The sequence below is a fragment of the Bufo gargarizans genome, chromosome 6, assembly GCF_014858855.1.
Source record: "Bufo gargarizans isolate SCDJY-AF-19 chromosome 6, ASM1485885v1, whole genome shotgun sequence".
Taxonomy (NCBI): domain Eukaryota; kingdom Metazoa; phylum Chordata; class Amphibia; order Anura; family Bufonidae; genus Bufo; species Bufo gargarizans.
In genome coordinates, this window is record NC_058085.1 from 287,681,774 (window position 1) to 287,703,655 (window position 21,882).

General features: G+C 41.4%; 1 protein-coding gene across 1 annotated transcript in view; it reads left to right on the plus strand.

Moving 5' to 3' along the window:
• The window catches only part of LOC122941208, a 57,617-nt gene that overhangs the window by 13,918 nt on the left and 21,817 nt on the right, over window positions 1-21,882 (plus strand). The window contains exon 3 of the mRNA XM_044298272.1: window positions 20,146-20,307. Coding sequence (XP_044154207.1) covers window positions 20,146-20,307 — 162 coding nt within the window. The remainder of the gene's footprint in view (window positions 1-20,145; window positions 20,308-21,882) is intronic.

A 21,882-nucleotide genomic window follows, 5' to 3' on the forward strand; every position in this document is an offset into this window, starting at 1 on the left:
TAGAAAAGAGGCTGGCCCATCACCCGACCACTTACTTCATGTAACAAGGATGCAGGAAGTGATGACATAGAAAGATAAGACACCATCATTTAGAATAACCTAGCCAGCTAACAAACACATGTATCCTATAACCACTGGAGTTAATTTTATCCAGCCTTGCTCAGTGATCAATGCCAGATAAAGTTACTATGATCCTCATGCATGTTTATTTACAGGACAACGTCATTATCTCCAGCGGCTGATCAGGCGCACTAGAGACAACAAACGCACGTTCCTTTCATATATTGTTCTCTTAACGAATGCATCCACGCCAAGCCAATAAATCCGCGTCTTGCGCGGGGGCCCTAGCCGGCGTCCATACATCAGCCAACAAAACACTGCTCTGCTGAACACATGAGTCCCCCCCCCGGCCCACAGCCCAGTGCTTAGCACATGGACCATTCGCCGACGGAGACCTCTGCGCCCAACAGCTGTGACAGGACATACACGGGAAGATATCCACTCCAATGGTTTACCCTGACACTGAGAGACATGATGACAATACACAATATATTAGAAACGCATCCTAATAAAATTTCCACAACAGACTTAATGGTATATCCTAGCAATATGCCATCAATGTGTAAGACGAGCCAACCCCTTTAAAGGGTATTCACTACACAGCACAAAGCTTTGTAAAAAATGAAAATTGCCACTTTAGGAGAATAAAGTTCCCCCAGAGAAATATCCTTTGTCTAATTCTGAAAGAAGCAAAGAACATTTCTCTGATATTTCTGGTAGCAGGGAGGGGTTGGCCAACAACTTAGCAGCTGATATAGTTGATCATTGACAGGTGGTGCTATTGAATATGTGTGTTCTGGAGAGCTGACTTTTTCACAAAGGAAAATATTTGAACTGCCCAAGTATAGTATCCAAACCACTAAAATGTGGCGGAACTTTGTGGTTAACGGAGGTTATTTTACTGACCAACTAAACCTGTTACTCAATGCCTGTTTACTGTATGAAAGCCAATGTTGTACTAAACTACAAAGGACAATTCTTTTGATATAACTCACTAATAAAGCAAGTGCAATACAATTCACTTATCCTAAAACAACTGATAACAAAGAGGAATAAAGATTTTATTCTATATACAACATCAACAGTGGTTTACATAGAAGAGAGGGGGGTCCATAGCGAAGATTAGTATGGGCCCTTTATTATCGTTACTTATGGTAATTTTCCATCTAGAGGTTCTTACTACCAAATAGATAGCAGGGAATAGAACTAACAAGCCTCTGCCCTCTCTTCAGTGTCCCCATTGCAGTTGCAAGGTCTGCCTTGCTGGTATGTAAGCTCTTTAATATCAGTCAATGTAGACTTTTACAAAGGCATTTATGACTCAAAATAGTAGACCTTGTATGTGATTTAATTGTACCTAAAGGCTATAGACACCTTCAAGTGTATTTTTTTATTATTATTATTTCATTGTACAAATTTTTCGATAAAAATATTTTTTTCAATTAGCCTTTTATTAAAAATTTGGAGCTCCTTTCTCTGTACAGCATTGAGATTCTCTAGTAGCATGTACTGTGTTTTACTGTGTTCTGACAGGCAATTGAAAAAACGATTTTAAGCCCAAAATGAGTAAAAATGCTATCCTAAAAAAAAAATGCCCCTGATGGTGTACATACTCTTTAAAGGGAACCTATCACCATGAAAATGCAGTGCGATCTTCAGGCAGCATGTTTTGGCACTGGATGAACTGAACGGATTTATATATAGTTTTATAGGAAACAATTCAGTGTAACTTGTAAAAATATACATTTAAATCTCCGCTTATTTGAAGCTTAGGAGTCATGTGGGCAGTCCTAACCAGTTATTGACAACTACCTTTGTGTGTAGAGGCATACAGAGTTAGCTGTCAACAGGACGACATGACTCCTAAACTCAGAATAAGGAGAGATTTAAATGAATATTTTAAGAGCAATACTGAAGTAAGAGCAATACTGAATCTTTTTCTTTAAAACTATATATCAGTCTGCTCAGCTCCTCCTGCTCTATAACATGCTGCCTGAAAATTGCACTGTAGTTTCATGGTGACAGGTTCCCTTTAAGGTAATTTTGCATGCACATGTATTATTTCTATTTATTAAAGTTAGCAAAGGAAAAGGGACTGGCGATTGTTAGCGAATGTTGAAAAGTATACCATATGCTACTTTTTAATAGATGCCTCTGTACGGAATAGCAGTCTATGGCACTTTTTCAGAAAGTAGAAAAACAGTATCACTGATACGGTATATACGACCTGAATAACTTAATCTTACCTTATGGCCTCTGTGGGTATAATGGGAGCGTTCTCAGCTTATAGGGAAAGGCAGTATGATGGAGTCTAACTAAAACCTGTGAGTCCCAAAAAAGTTTCCATCTCTTATCACATCAATACTCTATAACAGGCCCTTTACTAAGCATATTTTTTGTATGACTATCACAGACCTATATACACAAGGAATGATCACATACTGTGCCAATAAAACCTTAAAGGGTTTTTCCCATCTCAGAGACTTATGGCATATCGCTAGGATATGCCATCAATGTCAGATAGGTGCCGACTCTTGAACCAGCTCCTGCCTCCAGACTAGACCCCCTGAAGTTAAGGTAGAGCAGCCATGCATGCGCAGCCACCCTCCATTCACCAATAAGGGAGTTCTTAAAATAGCCAAATGCTGGCTCGGTTATTACTGGCAGTCCCATTGAGGTGAATGAAATAGTGGCCATGAATGACTGGAGTGCTCTCCTTTCACCGCTATGGAATTTACAAAAAATAGCTGAGTGCGCTCACTCGGCTATTTTTGGAACTCCATTAGCAGTGAATGGAGGGTGCACTGTGCATGTTCGGTGTGTTCTCCTTTATTCCTATCTCCAGAATGGGGCCGCCTACAGTGAAGGAGAGCACACCGCATCCTGGAAAACACTTTTAAAGAGAGTTTTTATTATCAGGAGTAGTATGAATATAAACATTTATTCTGCCAGATTCTGCTCCTGCAAGCGCTCAGACGGTGGCACTTCACTGTGAAATGCTTTCTGTATTAAGCTGCTTTACAGCCCCTCCCCTCTGCTCTGAGTGATCCGTAGTTGTCTCCCGGTTGGGTTCTAGGCCTGTCACTCAGAGCAGGGGAGAGGGGCTGTGAAGCAGCTCAATGCAGACTGCACTTCACTGTGTAGCTCCTCCTCTAGGGTCTTTTGAGAAGCAGAATCTGGCAGAATAAAAGTTCATATTCACACTACTCCTGATACAATCTCCACAAAATGTAAGTCTGTACTCTTCTTACTAGCTCTTGTGTAGTGCTGTCAGCAGTTTAGCATTGCAGATTCCTCTAAAATACCAATGGACATGATATTATAAAGAATCCTTTAAATAAATATTTACCCATGCATGCTATAAGAGAATGGATGTTTGCTGTCACTGATCAGTGGCATAGCTTTGTAGAGCCAAAAGGATTAAGCGGCAAAAAATGGGTCTTGGTTTCTTGTATATTGACTTGTAATTATTAGGCTGTACACATCATTGTTCCTTAGGCCCAACTGTTCTTAGCTAATGGTTATGAGGCATTCCAGCTCTGTACGTGGCCCCTTAATTAGCAGTCATTGGAGGCCACACATGACAGACAAGCTGGACATAGGACACAGAACACCCATTATATAATACTTAAAGATGATTGTCCATGCAGCCCATGAAGAAGGCATTTCCTTTGTCCAGCCTTGTAACATTTGCATGGTACAACAAGCTACATTTTTCAGCACAGGTTCTACATTGATTAGATTATTTATGTTTCCAGCCAATAAAGGCATCTTTGTTGAGCGAGGCATTATAAGCGGCCTGGCTTCGCTCCAGCTCCCGTTACTTCTATACTTCAGAAGCTCAGGTTTATCCTCTGCGCTGACAGATTGTTGTTTTCTGTTCAACGTGTATCATCGCCGGGCTTTAAAAGCAATCATGTCATTTATCTCCAGAAGAAAAAGAAAACTGTGATCAGAGATATTGCGCTTTGTTAAACATTCATTTAAAAGGACATCAATCTCGCTGGAACATTGTAAACACTGAAATGAAAATTCAACTGTATTAAAGGATTGGACGATGTGTTTACTCTGTTCCGCAATGAGATTACTCCTAGCAGGTCACAAATCAACCTTTCAGAGCAAGAAATCTGCCTTATGCAATATAAAAACTCCCAGCACCCAACTTTAAAACTCCTAGCGCCCCTGCCAATCAGCTGTCTGAAAAGATGGTGGCGCTCCGGTTAGCGTCTAGGCCTCTTCCTTGGCCAGTCATGTCACATTCATTGGTCATGTGGCCTAAGGGCAGCTCAGTCCCATTCTAGTGATTGGGGCTGAGCTTCAATGCCAAGCACAGGCACTAACCAATGGATGGCACAGCTGCGAGAAGGACACAGGACTTGCCACAGCATGGCTGGGGTGCCGGACCTCCGCCAATCTGATATTGATGACCTATCCTCAGGATAGGTCATTAATATCAGAGTCTCAGAAAACCCCTTTAATTCTGGCTGTGGTAGAAAAGTGTCAAAACACGATGCGCACAGGTTGTTGTGCATGGGGCGACCGGTCAGAGAGCCCATGGTGGCTTCTGTCCACTGCTGGATTCGCCTACACAACTGTACCATGTAGCAATGGAAAAAGGTGCCGTAGTCTGATGAATCACATACTGCTGGGCAAGTGTGTATTGCTTACCTGGGGGTGCAATGGCACCACAATGCAATCAAATGTTACGTGACATGCACCCTCTACCAATACATTGTTGCAGACCAAATAATCCTTGATGGCAGTGGCTTCATTCAGCAGGGTGACAGGGTGTTAGTTTGACCTCCAAATTCTCAAGATCTCAATCCAATTGAGCATCTGTGGGATTGGTTGGAAAACAAGTCAGATCCATGGAGGACCCACCTCATGGAGGGGACCTGTCACCTCTCCTGACATATCTGTGTTAGCAACTACTTGCATTCCCCATGTAATAACAATTCTGGAGCCTCTAATTTTATGTCTCTATGTTGTGCCATTCCTCCTTTATTGCAAACTGCTGAAAACTCATTCATAACTTCTAGTAGGAATAATATAGGATTGGCACAACATAGTTAAATGAAAAGATGCTCCAGAATTGTTATTACATGGGGATGCAAGCAGTCATGTCTGGAGGGGATGATGGATCCCTTTTAAAGGATCTTCTGCTATATACCACAGGACGCCTTCCAAGGTCACGTGAAGTCCAAGCTTTGAGTCAGAGCTGCTTTGGAGGAAGGAGGGGGACCTACACAGTATAAAAGGGATGGTCCCACAAAAAATATTCCAGTTTTGAAACCAGAACCTGGATCTGAACACTTTTCTAATTGCATGTAATTAAAAATATATTATAGCTACTGAGTTATTCAATGAAATCTATCTGTATGGCGCCACCTGCTGTTTGCTCTTTTTCCAATTTCTCTGTCCTGCTCACTGAGATGCACATGCTCAGTTCCATCTTTCAACTGCCACCAGCTGCAGCAGAAAGAATATACCCTCTGAGAAAGGACACGCCCCCTAAGCCGACAGCAGGAAATCAATCTAGCAGAACATTTAGAGCAATGAATGGGGAGATTTCTGGATCCATGTGTGGTACAGGGCTGGTTGTAGCTTTACTAGAAACAGGTTGTCATGTAGTAGATTATGTATGACATTATTCATAGGATAACCCCCTTTAATGTTATGGTGGATCAGAGTATAGCATTGCTACAAACTAAGATTTTCAACAAAATAGTAATTACACTTAAAACAACATATCCTAGAGATTCCCCAGAATGTAATAACTCATCCTTTATTGGAAACTGAATAGAAGTATTGGCCCTTGCCTTAGGCTGTTGTCTGGGTCAGTAAAAACAAAGGCATGGGGAACATTATAAGACTGACTGCTTTTATTTTCACATCTTTATCTGCTGGAACTCATATTCACTTAAAACCATCATTTCCTGTGTAGGAAACGGCCAGCGTACTGTTATTTCAGCAAGAAGACTAAAGCGGCGTTACAGCATTATGTCAAACATAACGGGTGCATTGTAGCTTTACATTGTAGCTCTATTCAATCCATTGTGCAATATCTATATATAATATGCATTCTAGGATACAAAAAAATAAAGTAAGCAGCTGGAGCATGAACAGACCCTGAATATTAGAAGATTTACCCTTTAATGACCAGGCCTGAAAGGGCCTTAAAGGGATTATGCAGGCAGTGTATAGTGATGACCTATCCTTAGAATAGGTCATCAATATCTGATCGGCGGGGGTCTGACATTGATATGTTTTTAGTTTCATTTGGGGAAAACAGCAAAGAAAGTAAAAAAAAAAAAAAAAAAAGTTCTTTTTTTTTCTCCAACCTATAACTCCTTATTTTAAAAAATATACAAACTGACCCCAAAATAAATTATTAAAATGGGTTTCCCATTTTAGCATTGGTCATTTTGATATATAATATGTGCAGTTTTTGGTGCATGGGGCGACTATAGCCACTGGTTCAGTTGATGTGGGCTTTTTTTATTTTCTTATATATTTTACTTATTTTTTAACTATATGTCAATAAAAGACCTCTTGGAGACACTATGACATATTCAAAGAAGCTCCAGTTACAGGGGAAAATAGCCCTCTGTAAGGACACTGTGAGAGCTGATCGGAGTGTGCTAAGACCCAGCAGCTCTGTTCAAGACACCCGGTGATCACATGATCACTGGGTACAATAGAGGAAATGACATAGCCTCTGGATAGAGCATCAGTATCTGATCAGTGGGGTCCAACACCCAGGACCCCTGCCAATCAACCGTTTTGAGAAGGCACTAGCACGCCTGTGAGCGCCGCTGCCTTCTCGCAGCTTCTCTAGCACAGCGCCGTACATTGTATAGCAGCTGTGCTTGGTATTGCACTCAGCCCTATTCACTTGAATGGGGCTGAGCTGCACCTAGGCCACGTGACTGATGAACGTGTGGTCACTTGGCCTAGGAAAATCAAAGAGAAAGCTGCAGCGCTCACAGGAGTACCACTGTTTTCTCAAACAGCTGATTGGCAGGGGTCCTGAGTTCAACAGTATTGCCATCCTCAGGACTATGATACAGTTTCATACTCTGGCATGGATGTCAGTATTTTGTAATGCATTGTGGTATTGGGTCTGCTGGGGCGATATTTTATGCTGCACTGTGGTATTGGGTCTGCTGGGGCGATATTTTGTGCTGCACTGTGGTATTATGTTCTGTTGGGGCAGTATATTGTGCTGCATTGTGGTATTTGGTTCTATTGGGGCGGTATTTGGTTCTGGCCCCACCTACTTCTGTTGTCCCGGCCTACATGTGTTGCTCTGTCTTCTGTCCGTTTGGAAGCTCCTACAACATTTTAGTTTTTTTCCCAGGGCTGCTTTAAGTTCCCACTCCACCCCTGTGTAAAATGTATACACAGAGGTTGTTTGATATGTAACCACTACCGATTAAAGTATCTTTGGATATGTTCAATTAAAGGGATTCTGTCACCAGATTTAACCCTATTCAGCTAGCTGACATTAGCAATGTGCTAATGTCAGCTAAACCTAACTAGCCTATTCCTACTTTTATCTATGCCCCCATTGCGCCAGAAATATAACTTTTATAATATACTAATTAGCCTCTAGAAGCGGGGGGGGGGGGGGGGGGGGGGGGGCGTTGTTCCTGCTCCTAGAGGCTCTGTTCTCCCACCTTTGTCGCATCCCTCCAAGTCCTGATGTAGTGCTCGCATCTATCTGCCAGCCCTGTGCTCTGGTGAAATCTCGCGCTGTTTAGTATTCGGCGCAGGCGCGGTGAAGAAGCTGGCAGCCTGCGAGCGAGCGTCTTTCCCTCACCGCACCTGCGCCAAATGCTGAACGGCACGAGATTTCACCAGAGCGGGAGGGAGGCGACAAAGTTGGGAGAACGGAGCCTCTCTGAGCAGGAACAACGCCCCCCCCCCCCCCAGAGGCTAATTAGCATATTATACAAGTCAGATTTCTGGCGTAATGGGGGCATAGATAAAAGTAGGAATAGGCTAGTTAGGTTCAGCTGATATTAGCACATCGCTAATGTCAGCTAGTTTAATAGGGTTAAATCTGGTGACAGAAACCCTTTAAGGCCAAGTTAAGGCGAGGTATTTGGTCAGTTATTTCCATCAGTTATTGTGAGCCAAAACCAGTAGTGAAGCATTCTCAGATCTTTCCAGGTGTAATGGAAAGATTTGCACCTGTTCTGTGTTTTTGACCCGCACTTGGTTTTGGTTCACAATAACTGATGGAAATAACTGACCAAATAACTGAAGTGTGAACTCAGCCTAAGAATTATTCTAATTGCTGCACGTTTCAACATTATTCAGTAAACATGAAACTGGAAGACTATGTGGTGAATTGTCTCTCATCTGGTCAGATGTTTCCAGCTAAAAGATTGTAAGATCAGGATTTTCTAGCACATCCTGTGCCTCATAGTAGAGGAAGCTAAGATCAAGAGAAGGAAAACCATGCTGTGAAGTTGTTCCCAGCTGCAGACTCTATTTCTGATCACTAGGATGTTATTCTAAGAAGTTCACCAAATAGACAATGCCTTGCACATTCCTCAGGGAATTGGGCTCTACGCAGGTTTGTGGATTTTAAGGGGAATTTTGGTTCATCTTTACGTCACCTTTGTTTTTTGAAGGAAATCAATTTTCAGGTGACATTAGACAGTTGTTGGGAATGCTTTGAATGAAGTTAGCAGGAGGTTCATTTTTCAAAGGTTCAGGTCATTTATCATAGATAGATATAGAAAGTACTCCAATTGTAACGACAGAAAACACCTGACATTTGCAGACGTTGAAGAACAATGGTTAAATAAATCCACTGTACAGGGTATATTTGCCTATTTCTTTGTGGTTTAGTGATGTGGAAAAATAATATATACAAAAGACCATAACTCAAATTCCACACAACCTGCTGATCCAGTCACCGTAAAAATATAACAGAGAAGTGAAGGACTTGTGCCCTTCCCACCAGTCTAGCAGCTATTATCCCATAAAGGTCTTCACTACTAGTCTAAACATCGAATAGTTGCGTATGATGCATCGATTATATCATATAAGGGTCCATTCACACGTCCATAGAATGGGTCCGGATCCGTTACGTAACGTTGATCCAGACCCATTCATTCTCTATGGGGCCGGAAGAGATGTGGACAGCACACAGTGTGCTGTCTGCATCCGCATTTCCGGAGCGCGGCCCTGATTTTCTGGCCCGCGGCTCCCCAAAAAAATAGAACATGTTCTATTCTTGTCCACAAGAGTTCTATGGGGGTGCTGGACGGGTGTATTGAGGATCCGCAATACATTACGGAGGTGTGAAAGGACCCTAATGGTGTTATCAGACTTCGCTGACCTGTAGAGATTAACATTCACATAAGACATTCAGTTCCCCCAGTATATAATTTCGACATCTCTCACACACAAACACCAGGATAGTTTCATAGGATGGACAAGTATGTTTTTTGCACGCAGAGCAATAGAAACTGGGCTTTGTGAACCTTTGGCTTGGCTCTCAGCTGTACTATTTTACCTTGTGGAGATCTCTAGCTGACATCGGGAGTCTTACACACAATGATCCTTGGGAATAAGTATTAGCTCTCCTCCAGAAGGAAGAAAACTGTCTCTCTAAAGCGAGTCCCTATACATATATCTAACCCTTTAAGAGCCTTGAAATATGACAAGAGATTGTAGGCAAGCCAGAGTCCCATCCATGAAGAAGATAGACCCACCTATATACACAGATGTTTTGGGGTTCTTGGCTGAAACATATGTGTCAGTTGCATGTAAATATTTCCATGTATGTTTTGTGAGGCATACATGAATTATATAAGATCATATAATACATAACAAAAGTTACCATGGGGGAAATAGTAATTAGGTAGGAAAGACAAGGGCTGGTAGTTGACAGATATGGTGCCTCTTATCACATGCTAGAAGGAAGGGAGACACATAATAGAAGTGCCTGTCAGAGAGGAGCCTAATAGTGTCTTGAAAGCCCTCATACACATCCTAAAAAATAAAAGGAACTGCCTAAAGGCCCTTTTACTCGGGGCAATCATCGGGAAGGAGCATTCCTAGGAATGCCCATTCCCGATGACTACCATGTGCAAAATTGTCACCTATCACCCGATGATTCAGCAAACGCTTGTTTATCCGATGAAAGCTTTGTTGGTGCGGACATCAATTTCATTGTTTCTGGGCATCAAATTGTGCGACGTAAACAGGGATCTGCTGCCCATAAACAATGAATCTTCATGAGAGGGAGCGATCACTGTAGCGAAAGCTTGTCCCCTCTGATGAGGAGACAAATATTGGGAAAAAACTGTTTGTTCCCAATAATTGCTTTCTGAGTCAGCCTGAATAAAGCAGCCAATCTTGTCCATGAGATGTGTCTGGTATTGCAGCTCAGCCCTATTCAAGTATACGGTGCCGTATCTGGAAATAAGTGACCCTCTCATGAGACACATTTTTTACAAATGAAACACATCCCCAATTTGAAACTTTGAAACTTGTCAGTCATGATTAAAAATGGTCACCAGACGCTTATAACTATCTTCAGATTTATAACTTCTCATCAATGCAACCCAGTGTCCTGTCCAATATGTTACATTTTTACCTATATTTTTCCTTTTAGGAAGTTTTAAATCTAAAGAATGGGAATGTTGCTACCATTAATGGAAATTTATCTTTCATAGAAACTAGACAGCCAGATATCACTAGGACATCGTATTTGACCAGATAAATAAATCATGTTTCTGAGCCTTAAGTGGAGCTCCACGCTCACAACATTCTCTCTGCTCAAGAATATAGACTACTACATATTGGTGGTACCTGTGTGGATGCGGGTCCCTGATCATCTCTGCTTGTAGAAGGTTAAAGGGGTTTTCTCATCTCAGACAATGGGGGCATATCGCTAGAATATGCCCCCATTGTCTCATAGGTGCACCTACACTGAGAACGGAGGCCCAAAAGTTGTGGAGGCTGCACTGCACATGCGCAGCTGTCCTCCATTCATTTCTATTGGGCCGCCGAAAACAGCCGAGCGCTGAATGGGAGCGGTGGCCGAGCAAGCGCAGTGCACTACCATTCAGTACTATGGGGAGAACGTTTGGTGGCGGCCGGACCCGGTGACACCCGGGGTCCTCCGGCCACCACCTTCCCCATTCTGTTCTCCGTGTAGGTGCGGGTCCCAGAGGTGGGACCCGCACCTATCAGACAATGGGGGAATATCCTAGCGATATATACCCCCATTGTCTCAGAAAGAAATACACCTTTAATTTCACTAAATTCTTTACATGATTGAGTTGATGGGACCCCAATGATCATGACAATGATAAGGCAGTAGCACATATTAGTCCCCTTCTAAGTCTTCACTGCAGATCAGCGCTCTTAGGCTACTTTCACACTTGCGTTCGGGGCTCCGCTTGTGAGTTCCGTTTGAAGGCTCTCACAAGCGGCCCCGAACGGATCCGTCCAGCCCTAATGCATTCTGAGTGGATGCGTATCCGCTCAGAATGCATCAGTCTGGCACCGTTTGTCCTCCACTCCGCTCAGCAGGCGGACACCTGAAGGCAGCTTGCAGCGTTCGGGTGTCCGCCTGGCCGTGCGGAGGCAAACGGATCCGTCCAGACTTACAATGTAAGTCAATGGGGACGGATCCGTTTGAAGTTGACACAGTATGGCTCAATTTTCAAACGGATCCGTCCCCCATTGACTTTCAATGTAAAGTCAAAACGGATCCGTTTGCACTATCATGAACAAATGCATGGTAATGGTAATGCAAACGGATCCGTTCTGAACGGATCTAAGCGTTTGCATTATAGGAGCGGATCCGTCTGTGCAGACACCAGATGGATCCGCTCCGAACGCAAGTGTGAAAGTAACTGCAAGGAACTGAAGTTTGTACTACTATTCATTTGACCGGAGCAGCGCTGCAGTTCCCTGCACAGTTCGTGGCCTGGGCATTGCGCTACAGCCCCTTTATTCTCAGGTTCAGTGTGGGCCTCAGAAATTGGACCCTCACCAATCATAAAATGATGGTTTCTTCAAGCAATATGCCATCACTTTATGAGATGGGAATTTTGCTTTAACCTAAGCAACCACTTGACATTCAACAGTAGTTACAATTTGCTTAGCATTTGTTTTGTTATAATTTGTCTCATCTCCCATGAGAAATTTACAGTAGCTTGACGTTCACTGGTAAATCATACACTGAACTATCACGTGGCTAATAATTTATCAGTTAATGCTGCTGGATCAGCAGCACATGAAGATGGAAAGTGTCCAGAGTATTAGCCTCATCTCTCCCATGTAGTGTTCTGCTTAGATAAGCGTAGGTAGGAGCATCAAGATACCTTATAGTGAGTGAGCTGGATAATGAACCGGGCAAGTTAATGCTGCTTACGTAACTACAAAGGTTATGCCTTCTTCTCTAGGTTACTGAAATATTCCAGTCTTGTTTTTATATGTAGTTTATGTAGTTTTATGTAGTTTATGCGCTCATTTCACTTCAAAGAAATATCTATTTATTGACCAAAGGCAAAAATGTACTGCTGTTCTGCCAGCTGCATGTCCTCAGGAGATTACTACAGCAATAGGCAATTTTCCTGGTGAAAATCAGACATATGGGAACAAGACTAAGGTGCAGATAAGATACATCAGTGACCTGTGAAGTCAGATGGCATCACCCAATGCTCTATGTATTAGATATATGAACAACCGGCAATTCACATTCTAGTAGAATATCTTGAGAATAATGTATAGGAAACACAAAAATCTTAGGGTTATGTGTATTCAGTGGCACAATGTGGGGCAGATATTTATTATTGTGTGTCATAATTTTATTCAGCGGCACATTATGGGGCATATTTTCTTATATTTTTATTCAGTACATTGTTAGACATTTTTTTCAGGAGACAAAATGTGGACCTTGATTTTATTCATGAAGTACATTTTGGGGCATGTTTTTATTCAGGGGCATATTGTGTAACATTTTTTATTTTTTCAGCAGGCCCTTTGTTGGACATTTTTTATACAGCTGGCACGTATGTAGGATATTAGTTTTTTTATTCAGAGGCAGAGTGTGGGGAATATTTTATTCAGGCGTACACTGTTGTTTCAGGGGCACACTGTGTAGATGTTCTGCAAAAGTGAGAAGCAGAAGACATCTTGCAGGTAGACACTGTTGTAGCAGGTAGAGGTTGTCATGATGGTCTGGATCAGATGGAGAGGAAAATAAAGATAATGACTCTAATTAGATGTCTCCTAAGATTCAATGGGTGTAAATATATATTCCATCATGGAACATGTCTGAAAAGTACTATACACTGTATGGTCTGCAGGCCATGTAACGGGTGGTAACATTCTTGTTTGTGGAATGACAAATCCCAGGATACTATGACCATTGTTAAGGTTGTACTGGGAGGTGTAGCTTCACATGGTAAAAACTTTGTACTGAGCTTGGTTCTGCTATAGTATTAGTGTAGTGAGCTTGGATCTGGTGTGGTATATATGTACCAAAGTTGGTTCTGGTACTCTATTTATGTTATGTGGTTGGTTCTGGTGCTATATTTATATAGCTAATGGCACTGGCTGCCATGTTGGACCGGAGGAACTGGGAATCTGCTGGACATAAGAAAGAGGCCAGCAGCAGAAGTTAAATTTCAGGGTTTATGCCCTTTTATAGAGACAAGTCTCTAGCCTCTCAAATAATTAGGCAGCGAAGAAATGCCCACATGTATTAGATTTTGAGTGGATCTTAATTAAATTGGTTGAGTTGTTGACGTTAAAGGGAACATGTCACCATAAAAATGCAGTACAGTCTTTAGGTTGCATGTTATAGAACACAAGGAGCTTAGCAGATTATGTATAGTTTTATGGGAAATGATTTGGTATAATGTGTAATTTATTCCTTAAAATGTCTGCTCTTCCTGAGCTTAGTAGCCAAGTAGTCTTATCAGTGATTGACAACTACCTCTGTATACACACTTCTAAAGGGAAGGTTGTCAATCACTTGTAAGAGTGTTAACATGACTACTGAGCTCAGAATGAGAAAATTAAATGAATAAATTACAAATTATACAAAATCTTTTCCCACAAGCTATATATCAATCTGCTCAGTTACTCCTGCATTACAACATGTTAACTTGTAGTTTGCACTGCATTTAATGGTGACAGGTTCCCTTTAAAACTGTCTCATAAAGACAAACTCTGACCTTATGTCCTATTAGGACATATGAACAGCATAGAAGAAGAGGTCTCATGATGGAGACCCATCTCCTTGAGCCAAAATTTGGTAGGAGAAGCTTCCATTCTGGTAGGAGCAGACCGTGTATGCATTACATGAACGGCCATTCGTTTTATTGGCTACCATGTAATAGTACGTTCCCCTTGGTGATAAAAGCTGATCTCTATTCTACCTTCCATTTACAAAGATGCTGTTATTAGACACTTGGCGGGTATGGCCCCTTTTGAATAATGTGTATGGCCATCTTAAGACTGCTACAGATAGATTCCTTTTACTTCAAAACTGTAGCATGCCTTCATGTCCTCACTATCTGGTAAATCCATAAAAGTCAACTGGAAAATGTGAATCCCTGATCGTTCTAATTTTACTTTGAAACACATAAACTTGGGAAATGTATGCAGTCACGGCAGAAAAATGTCTTAGGTGTGGTCTTTGTTCTACATTGACACAATGAAAAAGTAAAAGAGTAGACATTTCTTTGTGTGGTAGATACATCAGGAAGGTTACCATATACTTCCACCCATAGACCGGAACTTGTGCAAATTATAACGATATAAAACATCATCGGAAATCTTCTGCATTCATTTAGCGCTGTTGGTGGTTATTGTTGAACATTGGATCTCCACACTGGTCCACACATAAAGGAATGAACGGAAAGTCATTGGTCTGGCATTTCCCTTATATTGCGTTTGTTATGGGAAAGCTTTGAGTTCACTTCCTGCTTTTGTAGAGGGGATGAAAAGTGTAAAGAAATGAGCACAGCTTGTTTCCACAAATCAGACCCTTATTTTTACAAAGTGATGACAGTGGCAGCAAGGAAAAGGCTGATGTGCCTTCGGTAAATGAAACAAGTATCTAATGTAGGTCACAGAGATGATGGTGGTGACCATTCACAACATGTGCTGCATTTTCATATTTTGTCATACTGGCATAGTGGGGAAAAAATTCTAAATTTATTTTTCTTTTAATTATGATTTTTGAGTACATTTTACGGAAGTATCACTGATCAAGGCAAGACTTAGAGATGCAAACTACAAAAAAAGGTAGAGGGACCAGGATATTGCTGCATGGATTCACTTCTTCATCCTGCATGTTTTTTTGAAGATTGAAAGAAATCTATACAAAGTTTTGAGTCCATAGCCCGATGCAAAAGCAGAGTCCCCATAAGGCACTTCCTTAAAGGGGTTGGCCCACAATTTATTTTTTTCCTCTATCCACATATTAGGCAATAAACAGGGGTGGATGCTAAATGACACATTAATGACATACACATTAGCAGGGGTGGATTGGCCATAGACCTTAGGCCTAGTTCACACGAACGTATGGCTTTTTCAGTGTTTTGCGGTCCGTTTTTCACGGATCCGTTTTTCCAGTTTTTTGTTTCAGTTGTGTTTCCGTTTCTGTTCCGTTTTTCCGTATGCCATATACAGTATACAATAATTACATAGAAAAAATTGGGGTGGGCATAACATTTTCAATAGATGGTTCAGAAAAAACGGAACGGATACGGAAGACATACGGATGCATTTCCGTATGTGTTCAGTTTTTTTTGCGGACCCATTGACTTTAATGGAGCCACGACCCGTGATTTACAGCCAAATATAGGACAAGCTCTATCTTTCAATGGAACAGAAAAACGGAAATACCGGAAACGGAATGCATACGGAACACATTCCTTTTTTTTGCGGAACCATTGAAATTAATGGGACCGTATACGGAACACAAAAAAGCGGCCCGTACACTCGCAAAAAAAACGTTTGTGTGAACTAGGCCTTACAGGGAAGCTTCCTGGTGGGCCGAGGCTCATGGGCCCGCCGACCTCCCCCGGGACTGGTACATAATGAGCTCTCAGCAATAATTAACGCTGTGAGAATCAAGTACTCATGTGACCTCACATGTCCTCCTGAATTCAACTATGGCCTGCATCTCACCTCATAAGCCCCCTGCTCCATATCTTAATCAGAGACAACTGGAGGAGGAGAACAAAAAATGGCAGCTATTGATGACCACCACAGAGGGACAGCTTTTGTTGCCTCATCTCCTATCAATGTAGACAACCCTACAACTTTGGGCCAGTTTTAGTTTTTTTTTCCAGGGCCACTTTAAGTTCCCAATCCACTCCTGCACATTAGCCGCTTTTCTCAGCAAGTTTGGCCAACAGTCTTATGTGTATAAGGAACTCCCAACTATGCCAAACAGATAATGTGAGGGAGAGAAGGATCTAAATAAATGAATATGTTAACTAGAATCCTTTCTCCTTCTCCAGGAGATAAGACGTTTTCAGAGGTGTCCGAGGCAGAGGCTTTCTTCTCAACCCCCCCAATTGACAACAAATACACTTGACCAAAACAAAAGTGTATGTTTATTGGGGATTTTAAAGATCTTGGGACCAAGTCATGCCTCATTTACATGTCAGTGTTTTGGTCAGTGATTTCCATCAGTAATGTGAGCCAAAACCAGGTGCAGCTCTAAACACAGAACAGGTGCAGACCTTTCCCTTATACCTTATCTCTGTGAGGCTCCAATCCTGGTTTTGGCTCACAATCACTGATGGAAATCACTGACCAAACACTGACGTGTGAATGAGGCTTGAGAAGAGATAGTCTGATGCTGAACATTTGGCAAACAGCTATTGAATGTGTATGGCAAGCTTGTCAGTAAAGGGGTCCTGTGCTAGGCCTCCTTGCCATTCAATGTCAAAGGCAGTAAACAATGCTATGGTCACTGGCACATGACACACCAACCACAACATACTAGACTTCTGACAGGCGCACGGCAGGGCGCAGAAAGAAAGGATTGGCACATGGTTTTTGGAAGCCAGATTTTGCTGGACTGGTTTTTAGACACCATGTCCCATTTGAAGCCCCCTGATGCACCACTACAGTAGAAACTCCCAAAAGTGACCCCATTTTGGAAACTAGGGGAAAAGGTGACAGTTTTATTGGCACTATTGTGGGGTACATATGATTTTTAATCACTCTATATTACGTTTTTTGTGAGGCAAGGTAACCAAAAAATGGCTGTTTTGTCACTTTTTATAACGTTCATCTGAAAGGTTAGATCATGAGCTATTTTTTTAAAGCAGGTTGTTACGGACGCGGTGATTTCAAATATGTCTACTTTGTTTCCAGTTTACATGATAAAGCATTTTTGAAAAAAAATAATTTTTGTGTCTGCATTTTCTGAACGCCATATTTTTTTATTTTTCTGCTAATCATCTTGTGCAGGGGCTCATTTTTTGAAGGAAGAGTTTACGTTTTTATTGGTACAATTTTTGGGTACATATGATTTTTTGATCATTCATTATTACACTTTATGAGGCAAGGTGACCAATAAAATTGGTTGTTTTGGCAAAGTTTTTATTTATTTTTACAGCGTTCACCTGAGGGGTTAGGTCACATGATATTTTTATAGAGCAGGTCGTTACAGACGTGGCAATACCTAATATGTATACTTTTTCTTTTTTATTTATTTAGTATTTTTGAAAAAAAAAATATGTTTTAGTGTCTCCATAGTCTGAGAGCCATAGTTTTTTTTTTGACCGATTGTCTTAGGTAGGGGCTTATTTTTTTTTGCGGGATGAGATGACGGTTTGATTGGTTCTATTTTGGGGGGCATACACCTTTTTGATCGCTTGGTGTTGCACTTTAAATGATGTTAGGTGACAAAAAATGGCTTTTTTGGCACTGTTTTTTTTTTGTTAGTTTTTTTACTGAGTTCATCTGAGGGGTTAAGTCATGTGATATTTTTATAGAGCTGGTTGTTACGGATGCAGCGATACCTAATATGTATACTTTTTTTATTTATTTCACTTTAACACAATAATTGCATTTTTTAAACCAAAAAAAATATGTTTTAGTGTCTCCATGTTCTATTTATCGTGTTTATCGGACTGGGTGGATCATGTGATATATTTATAGAGACGGTCGTTACGGACGCGGCAATACCTAATGTGTGTGGGTTTTTTTTTTTTTATATAAAATCAGGGGAAGGGGGATTTTTTTCTTTTGTACTTGAAACATTATTATTTTTTAATTAAAAACTCTTTTTTTGTTTTTAAACTTCATTTCTGTCCCACTCTGGGACTTTACTTTTGGGGGTCTGATCCCCTCTGCAATGCATTACAATACATCTGTATTGTAATGCATTGCCTGTTAGTGTATTACACTAACAGGTTGCCTAGGAGACCCAGCCTGAGACTGGATCTCCTGGGCACCCATAGAAGGCAGGTCCTGATGCAGTGCAAGGCATTGGGCAGCCTTCTCACCCATCGGGTCCCTGCCACAGCAGCGCTGGGACCCAATAGGCTCCATCACCCGCCGCAAATCCCTTCTATGCCGTGGTCAGTGCTGATTGCGGTATAGAAGGGGTTAATCCACTGGCATCGGCTTGTACAGCAATGCTGGCGGATACAGCAGGGGCCCGGCTACCAGGGACTGCGGGGCTCCTTGCAGTGATCGGGCGCGCACCGCTCCCATGCCTGCCCGATCACCATGACTTAATAGTAAGTCAAAATGCGGGTACACACCTGCCGCCATGACGTACTATTACGCCATATGTCGGGAAGGGGTTAAGACATAGGCCCCCACACCTTTACTTGGTTTGCATGGCTTGGCCATATATGGATTAGCTATTTTCCTTATTGTGTTCCAAGGCTTGTTAAAGTTGAACATCGACTCATAGGGAGCCTCTTCCAATAGGTGGCACTAGCAAGACTGTTCTCTTTGTCTGGAAGATACCTCCTAGAATAGAAGCCCTCGCGGGCAGGGTACTCTCTCCTTCTGTACCAGTTTGTAACTCGCATTGTTCATGCTTAATGCAATTGTCTGTATTATGTATGTATACCCCTTTTCATATGTACAGCACCACGGAATGAATAGTGCTTAAATAAATAATAATAATACCTCTTAGCATTCCTTTTTGATATGGAAAAATATAAGAAGACATGTAAAACAAGATAGATAAAATTCCTAGGCATTTATAGGGAAAATCCCTTGGGCTAGGGATTACTATCTGTTAGCAGCAGATTAAAGGTTAAAGGTGACAACACATAGTGTGTTTGACCCACACAGCACAGAAGTAAATCTTGGTTCTTCCCAGAAATCTGTCATGGGGTCAGTCATGCCATGCATCATTTCACATCTTTTGTTGATGTAACCTTTTAACACTCTTTATCTAATTAAAAGCAGCCAACCTTTCCTTTCCTTGTAACTCTCAGAAACACCTTGTTGTAAATCTCAGTTGAGTGTGAAGGGCAAATGTTTTATTCACATAAAGGAAAATGGTTTGATTCTTGAAGGACCTGGAATGGTTGGTTGTTCCTTCTTCTATGTCCATCGATTGTACCACAGGTGGCTAATAATATGAGACATTACTTAAAGTGAATTTTCACCTGATATAAATGCATATAAATGTAATATGTAAGCCTCCAGGTAGCAAACGTCCTTCCTTTAAGATCTTTAAAATCCTGTCTGATGGCAGCCATGATAGCTTCTCTACAGGTTGTCACCTATTTTTCTAGATGCATGGAAGGATAAATCTGCCTAGTTACATATTTGCTGTTCTGGGATGGTGTCCAGTACAGCAGCAGTAATAGCTGCCATTTCCAGATGTCACTTTTTGAAAGCAACTTTTATTACTTTAGAAAGTAAGAAATGACCGGACAGAAATGAAGAAAAAAATAGAATAGAAGAATATGTGTACCATGAGGAAAACATAAACCTAGAAGAAGAGAAAGCCCGTCACAGGACAACCTCATATGCCACCTCTATTCTGTATACCTTTCTGTATGCTTTGTAATGATTATTTCAAATTTCATAGTTGAAATCATTTTACAGGTCAACCAGGGAGCATCGAAAGCACTTGGATCAGGTCTTGGATATTTGGAACACATTTGTCAACTAATAGAAAAAATTGGACAACTTCAAGAGCACAATCTAAAACTGCAAAAGCAAATCTTTACATTACAGAAGGAAGACAGAGTAAAGCAAATGAAAGAGGTAAGAGGCCTAAGGCTGCCTGCACATATTAGCTATCAGCCAAGTCCCCGCTTGTCTGACAACTATCTCTCCCGAATACTCCATACATATGCCCGCTTGGCTTGGCTAAGCATGAATGTTTCTGACTGGGGAGAAGACAGCTGCTAGACACCTCTGGCAGTGGCTTATTTCTCCAAGAAATAAAGGATCAGGAAGTTCAAATGCCAGGAGGCCACCATACATGTTAGATCAATCCAATAAAAGCAGGTTTGGCCAACAACATTATATCCCATAGTGTATTGACTCACCAAAGGTGTATGATTAAATGGCAAATAAAACTAAATTGTTGAGATACTACAGACATGTGCCATAAGAGTACAGCCACACGGTCAGGTTTTCTGATGCAGTTTTGGAAGCCCAAAACGAGACTGAATTTAAAAAAGAGGAGACATCTTATATGTCTATTATAAGTTCTCTCCTTTTATGATCCACTCCTAAATTTTGGCTGTGAATAACGCATGCCGAAACCTGACTGTACCCTAAAAGCCTTAGAATAATGTCACTTTATGTTAGGGAACCGACCAACCTTCCACTTAAATACAGAAGTTCAACTTTGACTTTTTAAAGCAAAAGTAATTTGCATGCCACCATTTCTATGACAAATCCCAATAAAGTGGTTAGGTCTCAAAAAGGGCTGCGGTGCCATATAAATAAAGATTATTATTATTTTATATTGGCAATTCCTTTATGCCCAAGGGAATAATTGTGAGGCAAACAGAACCACCAGTCCACAACACAGATACCATCTAAAATTATAAAGAAAATTATATCAATTGGCAGACAGCTAGTTGCTCCCTACTTCATACAGTCATGATTTCCATATTGTGCACTGATGAGAGCTAACAGGCCCGAATCAGGTGAGAACACATGGTCTAGTACAGTGGTGGCAAACCTATGGCCAGGGTGCCAGAGGTGGCACTCAAAGCCCTCCCTGTGGGCACCTGCAAAAAAGTCTAAGCTGTACCAATATGCCTTAGACTTTTCCTGCCATTCATCAGCGCAGGGCGCACTATGAACAGCACAGTCAGCACACTGAATGTAGGCAGGCTAATATAGCTAAATGATAAAGTGCATGGAAGATATACAATACTGCACTGTAGTATTCAGGTACAATTGTTGCATTGGCACTTTGTAATAAATAGGTGGGTTTTGGGTTGCAGTTTGGGCACTCGGTCTGTAAAAGATTCGTCATCACTTGTCTAACAGTGAGCGTAAACTGTGCATCAAATCAGCAGTTATGGGTCATCTTTCATGATACCCAGTTTTAATTCTTGATTATTTATATAGATGATATATTCAGAATGCAGGCTTAGAATTCATGGATATGTCACTTTTACAGCCATTTTGCATTTAACTGAAGAATTATTCAAAGGGTTTGTGTTGTGTGAGACTTTGATGGCATATCGCTATGATATGCCACCAATGTAATAAAGGTGCTGGTCCCACCTCTGAGACCCGCATCTATCTCCATAACGGGCCTCCAGTAATTTTTATGGGATTTCCAAAAATAGCCAAGAGAGCATGCTTGGCTATTTT